Genomic DNA, 27718 nt, shown 5'->3' with positions numbered 1-27718 from the left:
TCTACACTTAATTAAATCACACACACATCTATCTATCTATCTATCTATCTATCTATCTATCTATCTATCTATCTATCTATCTATCTATCTATCTATCTATCTATCTCCACAATGAAACTTGAATTAAAACATCTACAAAACAATTGTATAAAGAGCTATCAATAATAAAGATGTGAAATAAATGTGTGCAGCTGATAGGGAAGGTGTGTCAGCGATGGTTGTCTGATGCAGGACAGCATTCTATAAAAAAGTCAAAATTTAGAGAACAAAATCAAATTAAACATCAAAGTTCAATTTAATTCAATTCAGTTCAATGTATTGTCATTAAAAACAATGTGCAGGCACATGTTAAAAATGAAATGAGGGCTGTGGCTTCACCAAACAGTGCAAGACAGACACAGACAAACACAGTATAAGATATACACACATGAAGACCTACTACTACTTTCGGCTGCTCCCGTTAGGGGTCGCCACGGCGGATCATCCGTTTCCATTTCTTCCTGTCTTCTGCGTCTTCCTCTGTCACACCAGCCACCTGCATGTCTTTCCTCACCACATCCATAAACCTCCTCTTTGGCCTTCCTCTTCTCCTCTTCCCTGGCAGCTCCATATTCAGCATCCTTCTCCCAATATACCCAGCATCTCTCCTCCACACATGTCCAAGCCATCTCAATCTTGCCTCTCTTACTTTGTCTCCAAACCGTCCAACCTGAGCGGTCCCTCTAATATAATCGTTCCTAATCCTGTCCTTTTTCGTTACTCCCAGTGAAAATCTTAGCATCTTCAACTCTGCCACCTGCAGCTCCGCCTCCTGTCTTTTCGTCAGTGCCACTGTATCCAAACCATATAACATAGCTGGTCTCACAACCATCTTGTAAACTTTCCCTTTAACTCTTGCTGATACCCTTCTGTCGCAAATCACTCCTGACACACTTCTCCACCCACTCCAACCTGCCTGCACTCTCTTTTTCACCTCTCTACTGCACTCCCCGTTACTTTGGACAGTTGACCCCAAGTATTTAAACTCAAATGCCTTTGTCACCTCCACTCCTTGCATCCTGACCATTCCACTGTCCTCTCTCTCATTCACGCATAGGTATTCCGTCTTGCTCCTACTGACTTTCATTCCTCTTCTCTCCAGTGCATACCTCCACCTCTCCAGGCTCTCCTCAACCTGCACCCTACTCTCGCTACAGATCACAATGTCATCCGCGAACATCATCGTCCATGGAGACTCCTGCCTGATCTTGTCCGTCAACCTGTCCATCACCATTGCAAACAAGAAAGGGCTAAGAGCCGATCCTTGATGTAATCCCACCTCCACCTTGAACCCATCTGTCATTCCAACCGCACACCTCACCATTGTCACACTTCCCTCATACATATCCTGCACCACTCCTACATACTTCTCTGCAACTCCTGACTTCCTCATACAATACCACACCTCCTCTCTCGGCACTCTGTCATAAGCTTTCTCTAAATCTACAAAGACACAATGCAACTCTTTCTGGCCTTCTCTATACTTCTCAATCAACATTCTACACACATGAAGACCAAAAGCTAAAAATAAGTTAAAAAAGAGCAAGAGTACAAAATATTTAAAAATATCTACAGACATTCAGTGGGTAGCCAGGTTCAGGTGGGCAACAGCTTGTGGAAAGAAGCTGTTTTTGAGCCTGGTAGTGTGGGCTCTGAGGCTCCTGTAGCGCCTCCCAGAGTGCAGGGGGGAGAACAGTCCATGGTTGGGGTGGGTGGGATCTCTGCTGATGCTCAGACTCCTTCGAAGGCAGTGTTTATGATAAATGTCTTTAATGGCTGGGAGCTGGGTACTGGTGATATGCTGGGCCGCCTTGACGACCCACTGCAGAGCTTTCTGGTCTACTGAGGTGCAGTTGCCGTACCACACCGAGATGTAGCTGGTCAGGATGCTCTCTGTGGTGCAGTGGTAGAAGTTGGTGAGAATTTTGGGGGATAGACGGGCGCTCCTCAGCTTCCTCAGGAAATGCAGGTGTTGTTAGGCCTTTTTTACAAGGGCCTGGGTGTTTAATGTCCAGGAAAGTTACTTGCTGATGTGGACTTCAAGGAATTTAAAGCTGGAAACACGCTCCACTTCCACCCCATTGATGTCTATGGGGGAGTGGCTGCAGCTTCTAGACCTCCTGAAGTCCACAATCAACTCCTTTATCTTCTGCACATTGAGGACAAGTTGTTGGTAGTACACCATGATGTGAGGTGCTGAATCTCGTCCCTGTAGGCCGGACGAGGGCTCAGAACACAGCCTTGAGGGGCACCTGTGCTGAGGGTCAGGGTAGAGGAGGTGTGGTCACCTAACCTAACAGACTGAGGTCTGTTGGTCAGGAAGTCAAGGGTCCAGTTACAGAGGGAGGGGTTGAGGGCAAGGGAGAGGAGTTTGGTGGTTAGTTTGGCAGGGATAATAGTGTTGAAGGCAGAGCTATAATCTATAAACAGCATCCGGATGTATGTGTTGTTAAGTTCAAGGTGGGTCAGAGCAAAGTGCAGGGCAGTGGCAATGGCATCCTCAGTAGACCTTTTGGGACGGTAGGCGAACTGATGTGGGTCGAATGTGGGGGGATAATATTTTTGATGTGAGCCAGAACCAGTCTCTCGAAGCATTTCATGGCAATGGGGGTGAGTGCTATGGGTCGGTAGTCATTCAGACATGTGGATGTTGGTTTCTTGGGGACAGGAATGATAGAGGTGGTCTTAAAGCATACCGGGACTATTGATTGGGACAGTGAGACGTTAAATATAGTTGTGAAGACCTCAGCCAGCTGGTCGGTGCATTCCCGGAGGACCCGACCCGTTATGCCGTCCAGTCCGGCAGCCTTCCGTGTGTTTACTCTGCGCAGTGATTCTCTGACCTCTGTGATCGATAAGAGTGAGCACCTGGTTTTCTGGGTGGCTGGGGATTTTTGTGGCCGGGTCAGTATTGTCCTCGTTGAAGCGGGAATAGAAATAATTTAGTTGTCTGGCAGGGAGGCATCATGGACAGTGGGACCACTATTGGAGCTTTTGCAGTCTGTGATAGACTGAATGCCTTGCCACATTCGCCAGGGATCAGAGTTATTGTGAAAGTGGTCCTCTATTCGTAGGGAATATTTATGTTTGGCTGTTCTGATGCCCTTTTTGAGGCTGGATCTGGCTGCGCTGTAGGCCTTACAGTTACCGGACTTGAACGCTGCATCCCGGACTTTCAGCAGCTGCCGAACCTCACTGGTCATCCAGGGTTTCTGATTTGGAAAGGCACAGATTGATTTTTATTTTGTGACACTCTCAGTGCAAAAGTTAATGTAGGCTAGTATGGCAGATGTCTGTTCATTAATGTCTATAGGGGAGCCATGGGTGTGCAATGTGCAAAAATACTCCAGTCTGTGTTGTCAAAACATTCCTGGAGTTCAGAGACTGCTCCTTCTGGCCAGACAGTGATTGTCTACTGCTGGCTTGACCCGTTTTATTAGGGGTTTGTAGGCTGGGACCAGGAACAGGCAGAGGTGGTCAGAATGCCCCAGGTGGGGGCAGGGAGTAGCTTTGTATGAGTCCTTAATGTTTGTATAGAGATGGTCCAGGGTGTTTTGTCCCCTAGTGGGGCAGGAGACATGCTGATGGAATTTGGGCAATACAGCCCTGAGGTTAGCCTGATTAAAATCACCACCTATGATAAAGGTGATGATAACATATTTATATGTTAACTTGTCCAACACAGCCACACTACATGAAAAACACGTTTACAGATTACTTTAACACTGCCACGTGCATAAAAGCGCAAAATCAATGGCAATGGACATTCGCCTGTCTTTCTCCACGAATTCCTCCGTGACATGCGTGACCTGCGTGGCGTGACCTTGATGGCTCTGATTGGCTCGCACTCCCGCCGTAAGCAGTACCTTTCCTCGTCCATTGATTTCGCCGTAAACTATGCAATACGCATGCGCAAACTCCGAAATTCACGTGGATAGGCTCCAGCGTCCCCGTGACCCTGAGCGCAGGCAATGATAACTCGCGGCTGTCCTTTGGTTTCCACTGGGTAGGGCTACGGTGTGATCGATCGATTTTTTATGTCTCGGTCCATCTGCAGTGCTTCTTTAAGAAGTTTGGAAACAGCCGCGGGAGAACTCGACCCTGGTTGCTCTTCGACGACAAGTGCTTATTTTTTTATTTTCTGCTCTGCTAGTTGTTCCATGCAACTCAACATATAATGGGCAGAATCCAGCTATGATCTTGTCCCCAAGAATGAGCAAGGTTCTTCAGGAACCCTTCCATTAAAACATAGCCCGTGTACGCTTAGTTCACAATTAACACTGGAAAATAACTCTTAACCATTTTTACTAAGCAGCACACGGGCCGCTATGCACTATTCCAGGGAGGTGCTGGAAGCTGTGAGTTGAGGAATTTAAGAACAGGAACAAGTTTATCCGATGTCGTCAAATGGGGAGGAGCAGAAATGTTTTCCATTATGTCAAACGGGACGATGTATTTAATGTAGATGTGTGGCTTTGCTAGAATTGGTGAGAAAGATTTTGTTCCGTCCTAATTTAAGAGGATTTGATAAAGCTTTAATGGGACAGTCGGCTATTTTTATTTATTTATTTATCCCCCCCGTTTCCTCCCGAATTATACTTGGCCAATTACCCCACTCTTCCGAGCCGTCCCGATGTGGGTTCCATTTCTGCTCGGGTACAGTATCGACTTGGGGTCCTTCAACTACATATGACGTCACGGATTATGTTGCTTTATAGTTATTTAGCTGTGTGTTTTTTACATTCCACGCTGACATAGAGTTGGTTAGTAAAGATGCATTGGCTGAAGGCCCGAGCTGCGTCTAAGGAGCGAGGCTGCAGGCTCAGGAAGGGGGGGGTCCTGGACGAGTGAACGCTCGCGAGGGCCGAAGACCCGAGCTGCGTCTAACGTCAATCTACTGTTTCCCTCTGTTCCTAAACTGAACTAGCCCCTACCCAAGCCCCTACCCAATCATTATGCGTGAAGTAGTGATGTCATCTGTAGTTGCAGGACCCCGAGCAGGGCGAGAAGATCAAGTACCGACACCGGATGTGGGTGCGTGTCCTGGTCGCTGCACTAGCCTCTCCTCTGGTCGGTCGAGGCACCTGTTGGGGGCGGGGGGACTAGGGGGAATAGCGTGATCCTCCCAGGCCCTACATCCCCCTGGTGAAACTCCTCACTGTCGGGTGAAAAGAAGCGGCTGGCGACTCCACATGTATCGGAGGAGGCATGTGGTAGTCTGCAACCCTCCCCGAATCGGCAGAGGGGTTGATATTGTACCCGAGCAGAAATGGAACCCACACCGGCTTCCCACCCACAGACACAGCCAATTGTGTCTGTAGGGACGCCTAACCAAGCCGGAGGTAACACGGGGATTCGACCCGCCAATCCCCGTGTTGGCAACAGAATAGACCACCACGCCACCTTAGACGTCCCTTAGTCTGCTACTTTTATTTAGTTATTTATTTATTTTTTAATTAGTCTTATTTTATTGAAGACTTACTGAACATTATTCAGAGGTTAAAACCTGGCAACAAAAGGCCCCTTTCAAATAACGACACAAGTAAAAATGGACTAAAAGGCCACATCTACACGTGACTAAATCTTTCCACCTCATTACTTCAAAAAGCCCGTGAATGAGGGTCATTATCCTTGTCTCACCATTCGATGAATTTTATGTTTAAGTGAAATTGAATCTCAAAGGATGTCTCTCCAAGGTTAAATTGATGAATTATTCTAACATGGTGACTCTACTGATTGATGGAAACTCTTGACGTAATCCATCTTCCTGCTGGGACTTGGCCTCTCAGTTTCCCACTCTTTGTGAGCAAACCAACATCCCGTTAGAAACACAGGGGCTGCATGACTTGTACCTACTATTGCTCAGAGGGAAGAAATAGTAGGGGGGGGGGGGAATTAACTTTTGGATGAACTACAAAAATTAGCCTGTCAGGTAGCTCAGAAGACTAAGGTACATGGACACACTTGGAATTTGAGTCTGATTCGTGACCTTTAAGTCAAGCCAATTTATCTGTATTTATTTATATATCACAAATTACAAATTTGCCTCAAGGGGCTTTACAGCAACACAACACAACACAACACAACACAACACAACACAACACAACATCCTGTCCTTAGACCCTCGCATCAGATAAGGAACAATTCCCTAAAAAAAACCCTTCAACAGGGAGAAAAAAATAGGGAGAAACCTTGGGGAGAGCAACAAGAGCAACAAGAGGAGGGATCTCTCTCCCAAGACAGACATGCAATGGATGTTGTGTTTACACAATTCACAAATCACTCCCTTTCCCTCAAAGCATTCGTGTCTTGAAACTCGATAGTCTCATAAATGTCTTTGAAGTCTGAGCATGATTGCTAGCCTGATGAATTTCATTAACATCCCTGCAGCACAGAACACATGTTACAGATCCTTTGAAATATACAATTGGTTATCAATTAATATTCAGCTGCAACAGTAAAGAAAACTTGAAAGGGAAAAAATGCCCCTCATATTTAGCCAAATGTTTTGTGGTTGTGTTGGGACCCAAAATGGGTTGAGGGCCTGATTCAGCTAAATCCCTAAAAACAAACGTGTGAAAATCGTTTTACTGATCCTGGGTCATTAGATGAGAAATTGTCTAAGTTTGGGTCCCACACTGACATGAATCAAGACAACCTGCTCCAATGATGTGCCGTCAGGGTAGGCAGGCACTTTTTTTTTTAAACCGATATTGTGTACCCCGTGGAAATAGGTACCACACAGGACACAATCACTACTTTTGGGGTTCTTTATTTTTTTTGTGTTATCACTCTAAATTGAATTGAGTAAACCTTTATGGTTTAGGCAGAAAGATTTAATGAAAAACAAATACAAAAAAACCCCTCAAAAACCAATCAAAATAACCATACAACAAATTCATAACAACATATCAAAATCTCACTCTAGTTACAAGTATGCTGTGTTATAAAGTATTTTTAATGTTATTTTTATGTTCTTGTCCTTTTTAAGTCCTTAAACTTCCAAGAGCGAAACGCCGTACAAACTCGCCTACTTTTTCAATCGGAAGGGTAAGCTCTGGTTTCTTCATCCATCCATCCATCCATAAAAATAACTAATAAAACATTGTTTTCGCACCGGAAAACTATAGACGGAAAACGTAATCGGGAACCAGGAACTAAAACGAATTGGACGTTCGTTATATAGATACGATGTTTTCGTATATAGTTACGAAATGCAATCTAAATTTTTTTGTGTTAAATTCGTAAGTATGTAACGAAAACGTGTGATACGGGTATGATACTGTCTGTTATGCAAATAACATGTTTTTATTTTATTTTCTGTCAGCTTCCATTTTACCCACAGTGCGCGCACCACAGCTATGCTCCTGTGAAGTTGCTGACGTCACTATGTCTCCAGGCAGAGAAGTCATCCTTATTACCATACACGGTAAAGAGTTTTCCTTTTATACTTAATATCTGTTAGCATAATGACATGTCATTAATTGTTTAAATGTATCACCAGGACGGTTCGACTTGCACATGCCTGTTCATGTGTGCAATATCTGCCTGCAACGCTGGACCCCGGATCTTAAAGTTCTAATCAAGAGTGGTTACTGGCCAGCCTCTTCACATTCCCAGACCCCGTACACTATTGGACCTCCTCCACTCATTCCAAGACCTGAAGGTAATTTCACCGGGCTTTTCCAGGCAATTTTTTGCAAAGTTGCTGGAACATCGCACCCAGCGTGCTGGAAGAGTAAGTGTAATAGAACAAATGTCTTCCTAATTATTATTATATTCTTAAATAGACAATACCCACATGTTCACAATTATGTACACTTCAGTCAGGGCAAATAAATGGGGATGCACTTCAGCGGAGCTTCCTGGAGTTCAGCTATTGCTCGTTTGAGGAGGACCAGCTCTGCTGTCCGACCACACCGCCGGCGTCGCCAAAGCCAGAGCTGCACTCACGGACGTGACAAAGATGTTATGAGGACGACAAGGAGTCCGCTACAGTCTTCTCTTCCCTGCCAGATTGCGAATCTCATACAGAAACGAGGAGAAGGAGTTTCTGGATCCCATAAAGGCCTTGGAATATGTACAGAAGTCATCCCTGAGATGGGGAAGTAACGGAACACACCTTTCCTGCCCGTATTAAAAGCAACAATATTTTTGTGACTTCATCGCCAAGTGTCGTAAAGACTTGAGGGTTTAAACCATGCGTCATCTACCTGGTTCAAATTCTTCTCTCTTTATTGAACCCATTGTTAGACGTCTAAAGGTACCAGGTATTGTAATCCAGAGTAGTCTGGTCAGTTAAGGGCAAATATGGGGTCAAGGCTGCAAAAAGTCATTCACATTTGAGCCAATGTTTTTCTGTTAATTTAGGGTCCAATAAAGAAAAAAATGCAAGGAGCCCAAAATTTTAGGTGGGGGAAGTCTCTGAAATGGCTACGCCCACTTTTTAGGCCTGGAAATCAGTATCTCGGCTCCTGAATGTCGCAGAGAGCTGATCATGGGCTCAAAAGAAGCAGAAGCACCACATTTATATAAGCATTATGAACAAACATATACCCCAAAACCTTTACTTTTTCAGGTATTTACAAAAAACTAATTTTCACTGGTCACATACATGGCCACGCCCACTTTTTAGCCCTGGGACTATATCTCAGGCTCAGCTCTCGGAGGTTGCCCCGAGTTGATATTGGGCTCAAAAGATGTGGAAATAACTATTTATATTAGTGCTCTGAACAAATATACTGTATGCCCTAAAACCTTCACGTTTTGAGCTATTCATGAACATGTTCTTTTTTCCATTGAATTGATCAGCAGCATGCAATCAACTTTAGCCAAATCTGTGCAAGAAGGCTATACAGTTTGTTTGAGTAAAAGTGTTACATCTACTCATGGAGTGCTAGTATTCAAGTTGACTCTTTGTTATAAGAGGAGGAACCCAGTAACCACCAAAGAAACAAAGCAAACCATGTGAGGTCCAAAAAAATCTTTATTTTAACCTCACACATCCCATCAGACTGGATTCAAACACTTGCTGAGGCACTTGCAATAAATGAGACATTTCATCCCTCTGCCAGCACAAGAACATGAGGTACACTTATTAGATCTGCAACTACACACCCCTGTTACTTGAGACAATGTATCTCTTGTGGAAACTGTGCTCCACTTGACGAAGAGTTCCTCTCCTTCGGTAGTCCAACCCCATTCAATGACAGGGGGACAAGGGAGTTGTAGCAGGCTGTTTCCCCACAGCCATCCTGCCTGGAATGTAGCTCTCAACAGATGCTGTAGAAGCGCATCCTGACTTGGGGGTAGGTCTCTCAGCTCATCATTAACTGAGTGCTTGAACAGCTGGAATCTGAGCTCATCTATACTGACACAGTTGTACAGTCCAGTCTTGTTGTACCAGCTCATTACCCAGGGCTCAATAACTTCCATGCTTTCCTTAACTGTCTCGATACTAGGGCAGCAACTTAGTCCTCTCAAAGCAGCAGTGAGTTCTGTGGACTTACTGTGGTTTATCCAGGCTTTGTATTGAGCAGTCTTTGAGTGGCCAAAGAAGGCGCTCACAGAATCACAGCCACTAAAAGAATGGAACACAGGCATGGCATCGGCCACATCTCCACCAAGCTTCTTGTGTGCTTCTGTGATTGAGTAGAATTGGCGTTTGCCAGGAACTGCAAAGTCAACTATAAGTTGCAAGTCATTACATACTGATAGGAACTGTGTAGTGAACCCTAGTAGGATGACTACCACATCGGAGTCGACTGTTCTAACTGTAACTGACTTGATCCCCTTGTTTAGCATGTGCATCACATGGCAAACGATGCGGTTGTCAGCCTCCTCAAGCATATCTATGCTGTCATAAAGCTGGATCTCGAAGCTTTCGCCGAAGTTTGCAAGCACCTTTCTGCCGTAGGTGATGCTGAACTCCTTGTCCCAGTTCCACGCTTGTGCCTTAGCAATCCTGGCGAACATTAGATTCAGGGCTACTTTGTTGTCTACATTAGACAGAAAAGCTTCAAAGAATTGCTTAGATTCTGGCATGGTGTCATTCTCACTGAAAGCCATCTGTGAACTACCTGCTGATCCCCGGTTCTTCCTAGTCGCAGTCTTGATACTCATATTCTGGTAGAGGTCAGCCACAATGTCAATACGATTGGCTTTCTTCTCATGACCGATCCTGGCAATGCTGTTCAACACTTTGATTACAAAGTCTTGGAATGTCATGCCTTTGGTGAGAGACTTTGCCATGATTCGTACTTGCACAGACAAATCTATCACAAGTCCTTCTGAGGATGTAGATTGAACTTGTACACCGATGTCCTTAAGAATTTGAGACTTTTGGCTATGATAAATATCTCCATCCTTTGTTGACAAGGCGTCGGGTAAACCTGAAATTGAAATGAATAGTTAAGCTAAGTGTAACTCTTGGGCTTACTGTCAAATCAATTAACTTGAATGTGAAATTGAATCAATGAATATCACTGTATTAAAAATCTGGTAAGACTTAAGTAACATCTAAAATATTTGAATAACTGACTTTATATCAATTAGTTTCACCTGTGAATTCACCACCAAATAACTTCCTTGTCTCTTCTTCTCTTGATCTGCAGGCCTCCTTCAGCTTTGCAAAGGTTCCTTTGGGTGGCTTGATTGCAGGGCTAGCGAGTTGGACTTTTGCACATGAACTTGGGAGTTTCAGGGCATTTCGTGAGATGGTTGCATTGACATCCTTCTTACTTAATACAATTCGCTCCTGCACAAACTGGTCATGCTGAGTTTTGCCGACTGTAAAGACAAAACTGGAGTCTTTACTTATGACATCTGGGAAGGGAATGGATGAGTTCAACCTCATGAACTGAGCTTCATCGAACGGGTTGGTAAGGATACCCTGGTACACCTTGAGTGTGTGGCTTGAAAATGTTTCCTTGAAGGAATCCAGCATTTCTTTGTGCCCGTGTGATGGATCTTGACCTTCGACCTCATCTAGGTAGCGCTGGATTTCGGGTAGCGCAAGTTCGAGTTTCCTGAAGAACTCTTGATCTTCCCGATTGATGATATCGACATATCCAGTGTCAGACTTGATGACCTTTATGTTATGTTCCTGCTTTTGATCACATGCAATCTTTGAGAATGGGTTGTCTCTGGTGTTTACTGTGAAAGAGCCTGAAAGAAATTCCTTGAACAAGTATGGGTGTCTCCATTTGAGCTCTTTGAGATCCTGAAGAAACACTGATGCCCATCTGGCATAGTGTGTATGATCAAGTGCAAAGAAAAGAGGAATGAGCTGCTCAAGTGCACTGATCATCATGATGAAGTTTGCCTCTCGAAAGGATCTTATGAAGATAAGAACCTTCTTGATTGTGTCAACAACATTGTTCCAGTAGTGAAACATGGGGCTGTTTTCATTGGCCACCCAGTTACTCCAAGTCAAACTGTTGTCCTCTAGACGTTTTGCCTGAAATGCTTCATCTCTCTTCTTGGCCAGCACCACAGCCAGGAGTTGAATACAGTATCTAGCCTTCTTTATGGAATTCACATCGCAGACAGCAGTTGTCAGACCTGTGATATTCAGATTAGCTGAGGTTAAGATGGTATCAAGGCCAGTTCCTTTTATCAACTGCCCAACACAGACAAGAGAAACCTTCTCAAGGTGCAGCCCACCCATGAACGCGAAGTATGAATGAGAAAACTCTTCCCCCATGGCCCACTGTATCATCTTCTTGATGGCATAAAGGGGCTGATCGGATCCACCCACTGCAACCTGGCCTGGGTTAAGATATCTTGTGTATGATACTGCTATTCTCATGACATGGAGCTGAAGACAACTAAGATATTTTCTAAACTCATGATTCGTGTGTGTATTGTGCTTCATGCTTTATAACATAGGCAGCGAATGAGATTCATGTCAAATATAGCTTTTTACAACCTTCAGGAGCTGATACGTGAAACGTGACCAGTAAAAATTAGTTTTCTTAAAATATCTGAAAAAGTAAAGGTTTTGGGGTATATGTTTGTTCATAATGCTTATATAAATGTGGTGCTTCTGCTTCTTTTGAGCCCATGATCAGCTCTCTGCGACATTCAGGAGCCGAGATACTGATTTCCAGGCCTAAAAAGTGGGCGTGGCCATTTCAGAGACTTCCCCCACCTAAAATTTTGGGCTCCTTGCATTTTTTTCTTTATAGGACTCTAAATTAACAGAAAAACATAGGCTCAAATGTGAATGACTTTTTGCAGCCATTTTGCCTTAACTGACTAGACTAGAGAAACATATTGTAGCTACAATATTGTGAGTAGCTTTTAGTTTTTATATGCCGTTTTGCTAATTTGTTTTGAATGTAAGAGGTTCTGTAGTAGCCTGAATAACAGCTGATATCTTTAATATCTTAGCACACATAAATGCAGTCAAATTCTATCTAGACTGTACGCTTTGCTACTTGTTAATTTTGCTTTTCAATAAACGTTACTAAGGAGCTCTCTGCCTCCCGAGTGGTTGTCTGGGTCCTCCTGCACAATCCCTAACACATTACCATCATCAAGAGATCAAAATACGAATTATAAACTGTAATTAATGGGATTACTTAAAATTATAAGCTATAATGTTAAAGGTCTTCATAGCCCTGTCAAGAGAAATAAAGTTCTAAACCAACTGAAACAGGGAATTGTCAGATAGCATTTCTACAGGAAACCCATCTTTCTGATGGTGAACACATAAGCTTAAAAAGTCCTGGGGAGACAAAGTATACTATTTCTCACACCAGTCAGGGAGGAAAAGGGGAATATCTATATATTTTGATAAATGGATCAATTGATGGTACTGAAGTATCCTTTATAAATGTATATGCACCGAATGAAGATGAACCTGGATTTATCAAAACAATCTTCAACAATATAATACAGTATAGTTCTGGACTTCTATTGATGGGAGGGGATTGAAACTGTGTTTTGTCACAACGCATGGACAAACAACCCGTATCGCAAGCTCCCCTCCCCAATTATCCAGGATAGCTCCAATTATCGGGGCATCATATTGCTCAGCCTCCCTGGGAAAGTCTCTAGGGTGCTCGAAAGGAGGCTCCGATCGGTTGTTGAACCTCAGATCCAGGAGGAACAATGTGGATCCCGTCCTGGCTGTGGAACAATGGACGAATTCTTTACCCTTGCAGAAGTGCTGAGGGGGCATGGGAGTTTGACCAGCCAGTCTACATGTGTTTTGTGGACTTGGAGAAGGCTTAGACCGTGTACCCTGGGGCACTCCGTGGGGGGTACTGTGGGAGTATGGGGTAGCGGGGCAGTTGCTACAAGCCATCTGGTCCTTGTATAACCAAAGTGAGAGCTGTGTCCGCATTCTCGGCACAAAGTCAAACACGTTTTGGGTGGGTGTCAGGCTCCGACAAGGTTGTCCCTTGTCTCCGATTCTGTTTGTGATATTCATGGACAGGATCTCAAGGCGCAGCCAAGGTGGGGAGTGTGTCCATTTTGGGAACCTCAGAAATACATCTCTGCTCTTCGCAGATGATGTGGTTTTCTTGGCTTCCTCAGAATGTGACCTCCAGCGCGCACTGGGGAGGTTTGCAGCTGAGTGTGAAATGGCTGGGTTGAGAGTCAGCACCTCCAAGTCTGAGGCCATGGTTCTCTACCGGAAAATGGTGGATTGATTCCTCCAGGTTGGGGATGAGTTGTTGCCTCAAGCGAAGGAGTTCAGGTCTTGTTCACGAGTGAGGGTAGGATGGAGCGGAAGATTGACAGGCAGATTGGTGCAGCATCAGCAGTAATGCGGATGTTGTACCGGACCGTTGTGGTGAAGAGGGAGCTGAGCCGGAAGGCAAAGCTCAATTTATCAGTCAATCTTCGCTCCAACCCTCACCTATGGTCATGAGCTTTGGGTAGTGACCAAAAGGGTGAGATCGCGGATACAAGCGGTTGAAATGAGTTTCCTCTGTAGGGTGTCTGGGCTCAGCCTTAGAGATAGGGTAAAGAGCTCAGACATCCGGAGGGAGCTTGGAGTAGAGCCGCTGCTTCTTCACATCGAAAGGAACCAGTTGAGGTGGTTTGGGCATCTGATTAGGATGCCTCCTCAGCGCCTTCCTTTGGAGGTTTACCAGGCACGGCCAACTGGGAGGAGATCCTGGGGTAGACCCAGAACTCGCTGGAGGGACTACATGTCCAGTCTGGCCTGGGAACACAATGGAATCCCCCAGGAGGAGCTGGAGGGCGTTGCTGGGGAAGGGACATCTGGAGTGCCTTACTTAGCTTGCTGCCACCATGACCCGACCCCGGAGAAGTGGCTGATAATGAATGAATATATATCAACACAGATACAGGAAAAAAAAGCTTTAATACATTGCAGTACAGGCCTGTTTCATGCGTCGCACACTCATCAGCTGCTGATGAGTGCGCGACGCACGAAACAGGCCTGTACTGCAATGTATTAAAAAAATTTTCCTGAATATGTGTGTGCATATATATATATATATATATATATATATATATATATATATATATATATATATATATATATATGTGTGTGTGTGTGTGTGTGTGTGTGCGCTGTATCCCTCAGAGGACTGTGTATGTTTATTAGCATGTGCGTCTGTCCATGCCCGAATGCTCTGTCACTACATAAGGGAGACATCAGTCACAGGTGCCAGTTCCCGCTTGGACACCCAGCCCCAAGGTCATTTATTACCCGAACTCCCCTGCCTCCACTGTGGTGTCTGTGCTTAACAAACCCCCCTCCTCCCTTGGCCCACTTCCTCCCACATCTCCATCTGTGGACCCCCATCCTATCCTCACACTCCAATCCTCCTCTCACCACCCACAGGATTTTGTCTCGGCCACAGGTCTGTCTGCTGGTCTCATCAGGACCCTGGGACTACTCTTTTTCTTTTTATTTATGTTCTTCTTCAAGTCAATCTTTGGCAGTGCTTGGGAGCAAAACTCAAAGGCTGTTACAGTATCCACCATGGAATAATGAAACAAGTCATGGAACAATCTTTGCTCTCTGTTCACATTATCTGGAAGATATTTCTAACATCCTCATTTCCTTTCAGTACAAGCCATTAACAACATGGGAAAAGTTTTACTAACACAGTGAATTTGTTCACAACTGACAAAATGTATTAAAAACTACAGCTGGAAAACAGATACTGGACAGCACCTTTTGCAGAACATACTGCCAAAGTAGAAATTATTACAGTACAAATCTGGGATCAACCGAACTTTCTAAAAAGTTACACCTCACCTGTCCAAAGATAGTAAAAAAGATATCAGTTAAGCTTGATATCGTCAATTACTTCCTCTACTAAATGAAGATTTAACCCATTTTAATCCAGAACATAATTTGGTTGTCTAGGAGTGACTGGTTACTCTTCCTGCTTCTTCTTCTTGGTCTGTGGTGTGTCACTGTTGGACTGAGCAAAGTGCTCAGACATGGCAGCCAGAGCCCGATAGCGGTGAGAGATAGAGTTCTTCACTTCTTTAGGCAGCTCTGCATAGCTGCAGGTTAGAGAGAATGAATTAATAGTTAGTGTTAGTGTATTTCAATCCTTACTACTTTAGGGCCAGTAAGAGTTTTTGCCAAACAAAAGTAAAAGAATTTGGGGTATTGTGATCTTTGGTTCAATGAACCAAACTGTGAGATGGAGTCTTTCTGTAGTGACAGTGTCATAGCCAATGGTGACCTCCTGTGGTATTATTGGAAATTTCAAGTATGCTCTAGCAAAACCGTTCATCTTTGCTTACGTTTTTTCATATCCATCAGGCTGGAAGCAGGGGTCCCATCCAAAGTCTCTAGGACCTCTGGGCTCCACGATATGGCCCTAAAAAAAGAAAAATGGAAATCGGTGGATATGAGACTACTACTACTACTACTACTACTACTGCTTTCGGCTGCTCCCATTAGAGGTCGCCACAGCGGATCATCCGTTTTCAATTTCTTCCTGTCTTCTGCATCTTCCTCTGTCACACCAGCCACCTGCATGCCCTCCCTCACCACATCCATAAACCTCCTCTTTGGCCTTCCTCTTTTCCTCTTCCCTGGCAGCTCCATAATCACCATTCCAAGCCATCTCAATCTTGCCTCTCTTGCGTTGTCTCAAAACCGTCCAACTTGAGCGGTCCCTCAATATAATCATTCCTAATGCTGTCCTTCTTCGTCACTCCCAGTGAAAATCTTAGCATCTTCAACTCTGCCACCTCCAGCTCCACCTCCTGTCTTTTCATTAGTGCCATGGTCTGCAAACCATATAACATAGCTGGTCTCACAACCATCTTGTAAACTTTCCCTTTAACTCTTGCTGGTACCCTTCTGTCGCAAATCACTCCTAACACTATTCTCCACCCACTCCACTCTGCCTACACTCTCTTCTTCACTTCCCATTACTTTGGACAGTTGACCCCAAGTATTCAAACTCATGCCTTCGTCACCTCTACTTCTTGCATCCTCACCATTCCACCATCCTCCCTCTCATTCACACATAGGTATTCTGTCTTGCTCCTGAATTTCATTCCTCTTCTCTCCAGTGCATACCTCCACCTCTCCAGGCTCTCCTCCACTTGCACCCTACTCTCGCTACAGATCACAATGTCATCCGCAAACACCATCGTCCACGGAGACGCCTGCCTGATCTCGTTCGTCAACCTGTCCATCACCATTGCAAACAAGAAAGGGCTCAGAGCCGATCCTTGATGTAACCCCACCTCCACCTTGAACCCATCTGTCATTCCAACCGCACACCTCACCATTGTCATATTTCCCTCATACATATCCTGCACCACTCCTACATACGTCTCTGCAACTCCCAACTTCCTCATACAATACCACACCTCCTCTCTCGGCACCCTGTCATGTTTTCTCTAAATCTACAAAGACACAATGTAACTCCTTCTGGCCTTCTCTATACTTCTCAATCAACATTCTCAAAGCAAACATCGCATCTGTGGCATGAAACCATACTGCTGCTTTCTAATCGTCACCTCTCCTCTTAACCTAGTGGATATGAGACTAAAAAACAAAAACAAAAACACAGCACATACAAAGAGTGAGACCGACACAGAAAGACAGGGGCACTGTGAGAGACATTCTGACCTCTGTTATCCCTCTGAAGAGTTGCACTGGTTCTCCTTTCCCAGCAGAGAAGGCAAAAGTGCATAGAGCCCAGGCTGATTTATCTTCAAACCCCGCAAGGAGCTTGTACAAGCCTGGAACAAACAGCACAACAAGCACTTAACACTTAACAGCTCACGACACAATACATTTGTTCAGCTGTGATTATTTATTCAAACATTTTAGAAGAGTCCTATCTCTGACTTACCTTCTGGCTTTAGTTTGTCCAGGAACCATTTTCTACCAAAAAAGAGAGTGTTTAATTTTCGTGCATTCATAACTATATTATTATCATTAAAAAGAGTGAAAGGATTCAGTGGCAGGGATTGGTATCATACTAACATGTAAGGACCAGGCAAACCACCCAGGGCTCTGAAACACAGACAGGTGTCCTCCACAATCACTGGTCCATCAATCTAAAGGACAAAACGGCGGTAACAACCCTGATTTTTTTTCTTAACCATTCGAAAAGGGCATGTATAAAGCTGCAGTAAAAACAAAATTGTTCACATACCTGCTGTGCTGCCTCCTTACACTTCTGTATTGAGATCTCATCTGGTTCTCCCTGGTATTCAGGCACTAGAAAATAAAATATTAAGGTGAGTAATAATACCATTTATTTTTTTACAAAAAAAATAGCTGCTTTCATTTAACTTACAATCAATCTTCTTGGAAACTAGTTTATGGGGAAACTTGTCTCCCAGGATCTGAATGACCTGTTGGAAGATTACGTTGAAGCGAACGAAATTATAAAGCATGAATCAATTGGTTATCATAAAACAGCTGACACTCAGGATCTGTATAAATGAAAACAAGTTAAGTTTCCAAGCCACAGTTTATGATTACTGTCTATATTTAGCAAGCGCGCCAGCACGCTGCTCTGGACAATTATCAACAAGAACGGATAACAGCGCCAGTGTGGCACATACTAGAATTTGGGGTATTGTGATCTTTGAATTTGATGGACTTGCTTTACCAGTTTCATAGCAGTTATTTAATACTGGCGCGAAATATGGGATATTACCTCTTCGAGTTTCTTTACGTTTCCAGTCACGAAGACCACGGACCTACCGGCAGGCACAGCCATGTCGACTCCTACTGGTGGCCGGTAATTTAACCGGGAAGGACCATGACGACACACTTCTGGTTTAGTGCCAGCCACCGAACTTGCAGGCTGACATTTTAAACCAATCATCAGACAGTTTTGAACTCCGCCTACAGAAATGTCTCCAATTACAGAACAGTACAGCTAGAAATAGTGTCCGGGTGGATAAATATGCGCAAATTTCCATGTGGGAAATTAAGCCGTGAACAGGTCAACGTTTACAATGATAAGCTAATTCAGTACCAAATATTTAACAAAGCATTTAAAAATGAGTCTTTTACCTCGCACTACCGAGGAGTTCAGCTCTGCAGAGTACTGGGAGCGGTTTTTCAAGAAGCGCGGAGAGAAAGCTTTTGAGTGGTATGGAGACTACAACAAACTTTGCGGTGTCTTGCATAAATACATTAAACTACAGGATAAGGTAACCGTCCCATTTTGCAGGTTAAGTTTGCTTCAGTTGTATTTAAAATTATTTTGAGCTTCTTATATTTATATCTACTGTGGACCTACACTATGGTTCTGCACTTTTACAGTAGCTGTGTAGTGTTCCAACCGGACTGATTGATTCTCCGGGACTACCTTGTGAATTTGGCTATACAACTTTACTTGACTTGATTCCTCAACGGTATGCTGTCGCTGTATAGGTCCTGGTGATAGGTTGTGGTAATTCTGAGCTGAGTGAACAGATGTATGATGTTGGTTACAAATATCTGACCAACATTGACATCAGCAATACAGTTGTGACTCATATGAGCCAGAGAAATGCTGCGCGGCGCCCAGAACTGACCTTCCAGCAAGTGGATGCCACTCAGACGCCCTATGAGGATGCCAGCTACCAGGCTACTTTAGACAAGGGTACCCTGGATGCCATGGCATCTGAAGAGGAAGGGGCACTGGCTAGGAAGATGCTTACTGAGGTTAGAGACCTATAGTTCAGGATGCATTCAAACAATATTATCTTAGTTTTAACTCTTCACCTCTGCAGGCTATCATCTAAATGCAGATCAGGATTGCCCCTAATAAACTGGTTCATTGTCTTTTTATCCACAGGTGAGCCGCCTGTTAAATGTGGGGGGGCGGTACGTCTGTGTGACTTTGGCCCAGGAGAGTGTGATTAGGCTCGCTGTGGAACACTTTGTTCAGATGGGGTGGGCAGTGAGGCTCCACTGTCTCCACGACACTGAAAGTGAAGAGGACTCCTTTGCATTGCCTGTCTTTGTTTTGATTTGTACCAAGTTTCGCCAACCATTGCCCATGCCTATTTTAGAGATGTGCCTAGGTGAAGCTGGCACCCCTACTCGTCTCACACAGGTGGCTGAGCTTTTATCAGCAGTGAGAGAGCACCAGGCATACTCTGTTTTGAGAAAGAAGCTCCGAACCAGCACGGATGTCGCCGCTAACCTCTCACTTACCCTGTGTCATGCTAAGACTGGCCTTCCCAGATATACTCTCACAGTCCAGGATTGCTCTGCTGGTGCCAAAGTGCCCAGGGCAAACCATTTTGGAATTTTTATTGGTGAGCATGTGTTGTCATAGTATGTCTCTCTTCATATGTCTGTCGTACTGATGGCACTTCATACTCCTCTCTTTATTTACATGTTCTATTATTTTACTGTTTTATCAACTCAGTGCCCCAAGGAAGAGAGACTGATTGGCTGTACGGCTCCAGTGAGGGGCAGAAACAACTGATGGCCAGTGCTAACTTCAGACGTCTGGTTATCGTGACAATGCACCGGAACCAGGAGTACACAGACATGCAGGCTGTCCAGTCAGAGCTTTCACTGATGGTGATGGACCTTGCTCCCCCTGGTATGCCAGCTAACCAGCAGGTAAAAATAAAAAAATAAAAAAATAAATTTGCTGAATTTTTAGAAATTGCTTTTTTTTTATTATCCCCAATTGTATTTGGGTAATTACCCTACTCTTCCGAGCGGTCCTGGTCACTTCTCCACCCCTTCTGCCGATCCCCTTCTGCTGATCCCGGGAGGGCTGCGGACTACCACATGTCTCTTCCGATACACGTGGAGTTACCAGCTGCTTCTTTTCACCTGACAGTAAGGTGTTTCACCAGGGGGACGTAGCGCATGGGAGGATCACACTAGTCCCCCCAGTGCCCCCCCCAAACAGGCCCCCCGATCAACCAGAGGAGGCGCTAGTGCAGCAACCAGGACACACACCCACATCCAGCTTTCCACCCTTAGACACTGCCAATTGTGTCTGTAGGGACGGCCGATCAAGCCGGAGGCAACACGGAGATTCAATCCAGTGATCCCTGTGTTGGTAGGCAACGGAATAGACCGCTCGGATACCAGGATGCCCTATAAATTGCTTTTAAACAACTGCTGTGAATTAGTGCCTTTAATTTTTTCAATGAAAGAGATATCACAAGTAACAAAACATAGTGCACCAATGCATTAATTTGAGAAACAAGCTGAACAGCACTATCTGTCCTTATGCAGGTGCCCTTTCTATCAGTGGGTGGTGAGCTGGGCTGGAGAGAAGTGGTCAGCAAGGGTGTGAGTGAGCTGAGTGGGGAGTACTCTGTGGAGGATGTGAGAGGAGAAGACGGACAGCTCTATCGCAGACTGGTGTTCCTGTCTAACTCTGGCCTTATCCAATCAGAGTGCCGCCTTGTCTCCTTAAATAATGGTCAGATTTCTTCCCTTGTCCATAATATGTGGTTTTGCATACATCTTCTTGCCTTCTGTTTCACAACAGTACAGCTAATGAGTGAAATTAGTAAATCATTATTTTTTTTTTACTTATAGCATCAATTCATAAGAAGAAGAACAAAAAGAAGATAAAACAGACGGCTCCTCCAAAAACATCCTCTACCTCCCTCTCTGTGGACAGTGGCTTCCTCTGCTGCACTCACCATGAAGTGATGGTGGCTGGCCTTACCATGCTTGGAGTGGGCACACCACAGAACAAAGGTGCGTGTGTTTGTTTGAGTACAGTTTTGAACTTTTTTCAGTTTAGGGCTTCAGGTGTTCACTTATGACAGGAGGGAGTGGTAAATAATCAGTTGGCATCCTTTGTCTTCTCAAATCCAGCATCGCACTGACTCTATCCAGTCTGATTAACTATAACAATTTCTTTCCGTCTGTCCAATCTCATAGATGTCCCAGTCTCAGTGCTCCTGGTGGGACTTGGTGGAGGAGGGCTTCCACAGTTCCTGCGGGACTTTGTGCCTGGTGTGAGGGTTGAGGTGGTAGAATTAGACCCTTCTGTGCTGGAAGTGGCGAAGGAGTGGTTTGGATTCCGACCTGATGAACGTTTAACCGTTATAATTGGGGATGGCCTCAAACACATCAGTACCCTGGAGAATGAAGGTGAGTTAGTAAAGGGGTTAAAGAAGAGTGAGTGGAGTCACAGCAGAGAGGAAAATGCTGGTAATGTAGATCAAGTTCTTTTTTTTTTTAATTGTTCGTCAAGCAATTTTGCAAATTCAAAGAATTTTATGGGTGGGATTGTTGAGATGGTCAACATAAAGAACATAGAGGACATGAACAACCTTTTTAAAGTTGACAGGAAAAAAGGGTGTTCATCATCAATCAATTTTATTGAACATGTTAAAACATATGAGCAATAAAAACAAATAAACAAAATCATCGGCAACATATAAGCAACTCGGATAATACCGATCATGTTCAAAAGGGGTAAGAAAAAGTTGAGAACTTTTCTAGTCCTACCCCTTTATACTATTCATGCATTGATAATAGAAAATAAAACTTTAATTTACAGCCATCAGTGTCTGCGATATCTGTCTCGGTCGAATCAAACAAATCAACCCATTTGGACAAAAAAAAAACTGGTCACTGGTCCATCTCATAATCATTCAATATTTTGTTTTTGAAAAGTCTTTTTAGTTCCGATAAAGTAACACATGTTTTCAGCTCATCACTGCAGTAATTCCACAAACCAGTGTTAAAAAAACTAGTATACAAAAATATCTGTAAGAGAGTATCTGCTTACCTCAGAATAACAAGTTTGAAAGTTAGAAAAGGAATTAAAGAATGATGGGTGTCTTTCAATTTAGAGTGCAGAGAGTAAGAACTAACAGTTTTGCAAATAGGAAAAATCTGCACATAGTGGGTCTCGACAGTATTTTCAATTTTTTTTTCAGAATTCCTACTACAGTATATACAGAGGGAATGTCGGGGTATGTTGGCCTGGGGGGGGGGGTTTAAAAATGGCAGTGTTGGAAGTAATATGACTGTTGCATTCATTCAGTAAGTCACCTGTCCCCACAAGCACAATGCCATTCCCAACCTCTCACCTACAACCACCATTCACAATTGAAACAAATACAGTGAGAAAGGTGTTTCGTGTTTCATAAGTTGGACAAAAACAAAGCAGCAGGCCTAGACCATTTAACCCCAGCCTTACTCAGCCACAGCTCAGACTAACTGGCTCCAGTCTTTACAGATATCTATAACTCCTCACTTGGCCAACAAAAGGCCCCAGCTTCCTTCAGAAATTCCACTATCATCCCCATTCCCAAAACATCAATAATATCTGGCCTCAATGACAACCGGCCTGTGGCCTTGACATCAGTGGCCATGAAGGCATTTGTGCGCATAGTCCTGGCACACATTAAATCTGTCACATCGCCCCTGATGGATCCACTACAATTTGCATATCGCCCAAACAAATGATGCAGTCAACCTGGCACTACACTTGATCCTCCAACATCTGGAGTCCAAACATACCTATGCAAGAATTATGTTCATCAGCTCAGCTCTGCTTTTAATACTATCAACCCCTTCAAGCTGTTCAGGAAACTCTAGGACATGAACATTAACACCTTACTGTGCCTCTGGATCCTGGATTTGTTGAAGGACAGGAGCCAAGTTGTCTGATTCAAAAACACCACTTCCCACCTCCTCACCACCAGCACGGGGTGCTACAGGGATGTGTTCTGTCCCCGTTGCTCTTCTCCCTCTTCACTAGGGTTGGGCACCGTTCAAAAATTTTCAATACCAAAACCAATACCTCCAGTTCGATACGATACCTAAACAATACTTTCCCCGATACTAATATTATGAAAACCTTATAGGGTTATCAGCAAACTACTTTTCTATACAGCGAGCACCATAATTCATTGACACATTGTGTTATTTTGGTTCTGTACTCTAGCACTTTGAGATTGAAAGGATACAATGACAATGAGGTTAACGTGCAGACTGACATCTTTAATGTATGTTTGCTCATTCTCATTTAGCATTCTTATGCAGGAAGATAAGCATATCTGCCCTTTCTGGCAGGAGACGGGCCCTTTCTACACTAGTTGTGTCCCCAGCTGTTGAGAATGTTCGCTCAATCAGAGTGGAGGATGCTTGGGGACACAAGTACCTAGCACTTAGACCAAACAAGACTGGTAAAGTCTCCTTTCTCTCAAACCACCAGATTACTGGATTTGTTGAGGTCAGCACATTAGGTAGGCTTCTATACAGCTCCAAGTCCTTTCTTGCCCTCTCTGCTTCAGTCTGTCTTCACCAATGATTTCAACATCAAACTCCATTAGGATTCTGAACTATGCGGACAAAACCAAAATTGTAGGAATGATTTCAAAAGACAATGAAGACGCCTACAGGTTGGAGGTAGAGAAGTCAGTCAACTGGTGCAAGGAAAATGACCTGGCCCTGAATGGGAAAAAAGACTACTGAAAAGATCATCGACTTCAGAACAGAACAATCAATAAAAGCACCTATCCTTATCGACAGTCAACCAATTACAATAATCAACTCTTTCAAGTTCCTTGGCACACACATCAGCAATAACCTAAAATGGGACCTCAACGCCAACCATCAAATGAAAAAAGCCCAACAGAGACTCTACTTCCTAAGACAACTCAAAAAACACAGTCAGGCAAGGTCTACTGGTCCAATTTTACACAGCCATAATTCAGAGCATCCTGTCACTGTCAATTACTTCCTGGTATGGAAACACCTCTAAGCACACAATTAAGAAAATGGACAGAATTTTCACCAGAGCATCAAAGATCATAGGCTGCAAACTCCCCACATTGGGCTCCATATAGTACACACAATGTACTGTCTCATGAGCAATTAAGGTATCGGATGACCCTCTCCACCCAGCTCACCATCTTTCTCAGTGTACCTGTACCTTCTCCCAGAGGTCACTAGGAGGCAGGACAGAATGCTTTAACCGAAGCTTCTTCCCCAAAGCTGTACAGTTGATAAATACACAAAAGTTGGTCTAATTGTAGTGTGTATATGTGCAGCTGTATACTGTATGTTTTTCTTTTTGCACTTAAGTCCTTTATGTTTGCACTGCTGTTGTATGTGATGTATTGTTACAATTATTCAATATGTACTGAAACTAATTCCACCAGCCTGGCTTTATGGTAATAAAAGACACTTAAATTGTAAGTTGTGGGGGTGCCCCGGTGGCTCACATGGTAGAGCGCGTACCACATAAGACTGAGTCCTTACCGCAGCGGCCTGGGTTTGAATCTGGCCTGGGCCCTTTGCTGCATGTCATCCCCTCTCTCTCCCCTCCCTCCCTGTTTCTCTCTCTACTATCGCTATCCAATAAAAGCAGAAAATGCCAAAAAAACTTACTACTGCTACTACTTTCTGCTGCTCCCGTTAGGGGTCGCCACAGCAGCTCATCTGTTTCCATCTCTTCCTGTCCTCTGCATCTTCCTCTGTCAGGCTAGCCACCCACATGTCCTCCCTCACCACATCTATAAACCTCCTCTTTGGCCTTCTTTTCCTCTTCCCTGGCAGCTCCATATTCACCATCTTTCTCCCAATATACCCAGCATCTATCCTCTGTACATGTTCAAACCATCTCAATCTTGCCTCTCTTGCTTTGTCTCCAAACCGTCCAACCTGAACTGTCCTTCTAATATACTCATTCCTAATGCTGTCCTTCTTCATCACTCACAATGAAAATCTTACCATCTTCAACTCTGCCACCTCCAGCTCTGCCTCCTGTCTTTTCGTCAGTGCCACTGTCTCCAAACCATACAACATAGCTAGTCTCACCACCATATTGTCAACCTTCCCTTTAACTTTTGCTGTTAGCCTTTTGTCACAAATCACTCCTGACACTCTTCTACAGCACTCCACCCTGCCTGCACTCTCTTCTTCACCTCTCTTCTGCACTCCCCATTACTCTGGATAGTTGACCCCAAGTATTTAAACTCATATGCCTTTGTCACTTCTACTCCTTGCATCCTCACCATTCCACTGTCCTACCTCTCATTCACACATAAGTATTAGCAAAGGGCAACCAAAAGAAAATCTTAAAAAAACCCCAAAACACACACACACACACACACACAAGGTGGCGCAGTGGTTAGTGCAGTCGCCTCACAGCAAGAAGGTCCTGGGTTGGAGCCCCGGGGTAGTCCAACCTTGGGGTTCGTCCCAGGTCGTCCTCTGTGTGGCGTTTGCATGTTCTCCCCGTGTCTGCGTGGGTTTACTCCAGGTGCTCCGGTTTCCTCCCACAGTCCAAAGACATGTAGGTCAGGTGAACTGGTCATACAAAATTGTCCCTAGTGTGTGTGTGGGGGGGGGGGGGGCCCTGTGATGGCCTGGCAGCCTGTCCAGGGTGTCTCCCTGCCTGCCGCCCAATGACTGCTGGGATAGGCTCCAGCATCCGCCAACCCAAAAAGCAGGATAAGCGGTTTGGATAATGGATAGATGGGAAAAATATTTGTAAGTTTCACGGAAAAATATTCTCTGAATTGACTGTACCATGAACTGAATTTAGGAATTCTCTTTCTCTGTCAGGCGGTTGTTTGTTTGATGTCATCATGTTTGATGTGGATAGTAAAGACAACACTGTGGGTATGAGCTGCCCTCCTTCTGGCTTTGTAGAAACCGCCTTCCTGGAGAAAATCCGCTGCTTGCTTACTCCAAAAGGTATGACAAAACTATTTATGTATAATTGATAGTTTTTCAGTATTATATATTTTGATAGAATATATATGTAGTCATCGTATATGGTTCTATTGCCTCACGTGAAAGCTACAACCCTGAAGATTTCCATGCAGTCATTTGTCTTTTTTGATACTTTCACTGCCATATTTGAAACAATAGCTCCTCCCCAGATATCCAAATTAGAAACACTTTTGTAGGTCCTCATTTTGATGGTTTATGTTTGGTCTGAATCTCCTGGTAGAAATTATAATGTGCATAATGTCCTCAGCGAAGCAGCTAAATGCAGAGGAATAAGGCAAGTAGTGGTAAATTTGAAGAAGCAAGGTTGTTGTGGCCAACTAGCAGATATGGCAGATCAAGCTCATAGAAGACCTTTTATTAACATATTTTACAACATCAGTAGTTTAAATTTAGGTTTGATCATGTTTTCTTTGTTTTCCGGTGGGGAAGATGCTGACACAACATGCACTGGTGACTGTTTTATTTGGAATGGATGTCTGTGACTTGGAGTGGTCAAACCCCAATGCAATTACAAGTATCACCATAGGTGTCAGTAAAAAAAAACCAACTATTGGGATTGTAGCTTCGATGTTTTTTTCATGATTGCTCACCAGGATTTGTTTCTCTCACTGACCGCCAAATCTCTTTCCACCCTCATTGACATGTCTCCAACCCCTCTTTATCCAGGTGTATTCATGCTGAACCTTGTGTGTCGTGACTCGGCCTTGAGAAAAAGTGTGCTGGAGCGAGTGCGTGGTGTATTTCCTTGCGTGTTCTCCCGTCGGATAGAGGGGGAGGTCAACGAGGTGCTTCTGTGCTGTCATGAGGGAGAAGAAAGTGGGGATAGCACCGGTGCTCTCCCTCCATCTCTAATCCATGCAGCCAAGAGTCTGCAGACTGCACTATGCACTAACAATGCTGGAAGAAACTTCAATCCACATATAGACATTGCCGACCTGATGAAAGACCTGAAAGTTATATGAGGTTGTCTGTGATCAAGAAGAGTAAAATATAATCTTTGCAGTGGTGAGCTGGAGGAATGCAGAAACTATGGATGTTGATGACTATTGCTATACAATCAAAAGTAAAGAACTTTTATCTTTATATTATATTATATGTGTGATTCGTTTCCAGATGCAACCTTTGCCCTTTTGGCTGTTTTTAGCTACTCTACGTGTACCCTGAATATTCTGTAAATGAATAAATAGTTGTATTTTACTACTGCATTATTGTAGATTTGCTCAAGCTCAGCCAATTTCCTTGAAAGTTTTGCAATCTTTGATTGTGAAAATTACGCCACGCCCACTCCTCATAGAAAACCTTCTGCTCCCCTGTGTGTCTCTGCCAAAGAATGCAGCAGTGTTGTTTACAGTAGATCTTGTGCCATGGTTACAGTTGCAGTCTTTATGGGGGTGCCGCATAGCCTTACCCGAACTTAATGTGGGGGATTTTTAAATAGCTGTCGGTTGCAGACGTCAGGGCACAGTAGCGGTGTCCGCCAAGTCGAGGCACCGCCATCGGTGGCCAAGAAATTCCAGTCGGGGAGGA

At 44.1% G+C, this 27718-nt stretch overlaps 2 protein-coding genes across 2 annotated transcripts; one reads left to right on the top strand and one right to left on the bottom strand.

Moving 5' to 3' along the window:
* Positions 1–14703: 14703 nt before the first annotated feature.
* itpa (inosine triphosphatase (nucleoside triphosphate pyrophosphatase)) lies at positions 14704–18256 on the bottom strand. The gene is made up of 8 exons (XM_056277472.1): positions 18174–18256; positions 17808–17865; positions 17664–17728; positions 17492–17565; positions 17358–17389; positions 17132–17244; positions 15787–15863; positions 14704–15540 (listed from the first exon to the last, which is right to left on the bottom strand). The coding sequence occupies exons 1-8, from the start codon at positions 18234–18236 to the stop codon at positions 15408–15410; spliced, it is 615 nt and encodes a 204-aa protein (XP_056133447.1). The 5' UTR covers positions 18237–18256; the 3' UTR covers positions 14704–15407.
* Positions 18257–18511: 255 nt separating this feature from the next.
* On the top strand, positions 18512–27343 carry mettl13 (methyltransferase 13, eEF1A lysine and N-terminal methyltransferase). Its single transcript, XM_056277695.1, has 9 exons — positions 18512–18675; positions 18899–19171; positions 19305–19770; positions 19884–20083; positions 20714–20903; positions 21023–21187; positions 21374–21586; positions 26021–26152; positions 26858–27343. Exons 1-9 carry the CDS (start codon positions 18523–18525, stop codon positions 27151–27153), a joined length of 2088 nt encoding a protein of 695 aa, XP_056133670.1. The 5' UTR covers positions 18512–18522; the 3' UTR covers positions 27154–27343.
* Positions 27344–27718: the final 375 nt, after the last annotated feature.

The sequence above is a fragment of the Lampris incognitus genome, chromosome 3, assembly GCF_029633865.1.
Source record: "Lampris incognitus isolate fLamInc1 chromosome 3, fLamInc1.hap2, whole genome shotgun sequence".
Classification (NCBI taxonomy): domain Eukaryota; kingdom Metazoa; phylum Chordata; class Actinopteri; order Lampriformes; family Lampridae; genus Lampris; species Lampris incognitus.
The sequence above is the reverse complement of the archived record's forward strand: the minus strand, read 5'-3'. Positions and strand labels throughout refer to the sequence as shown.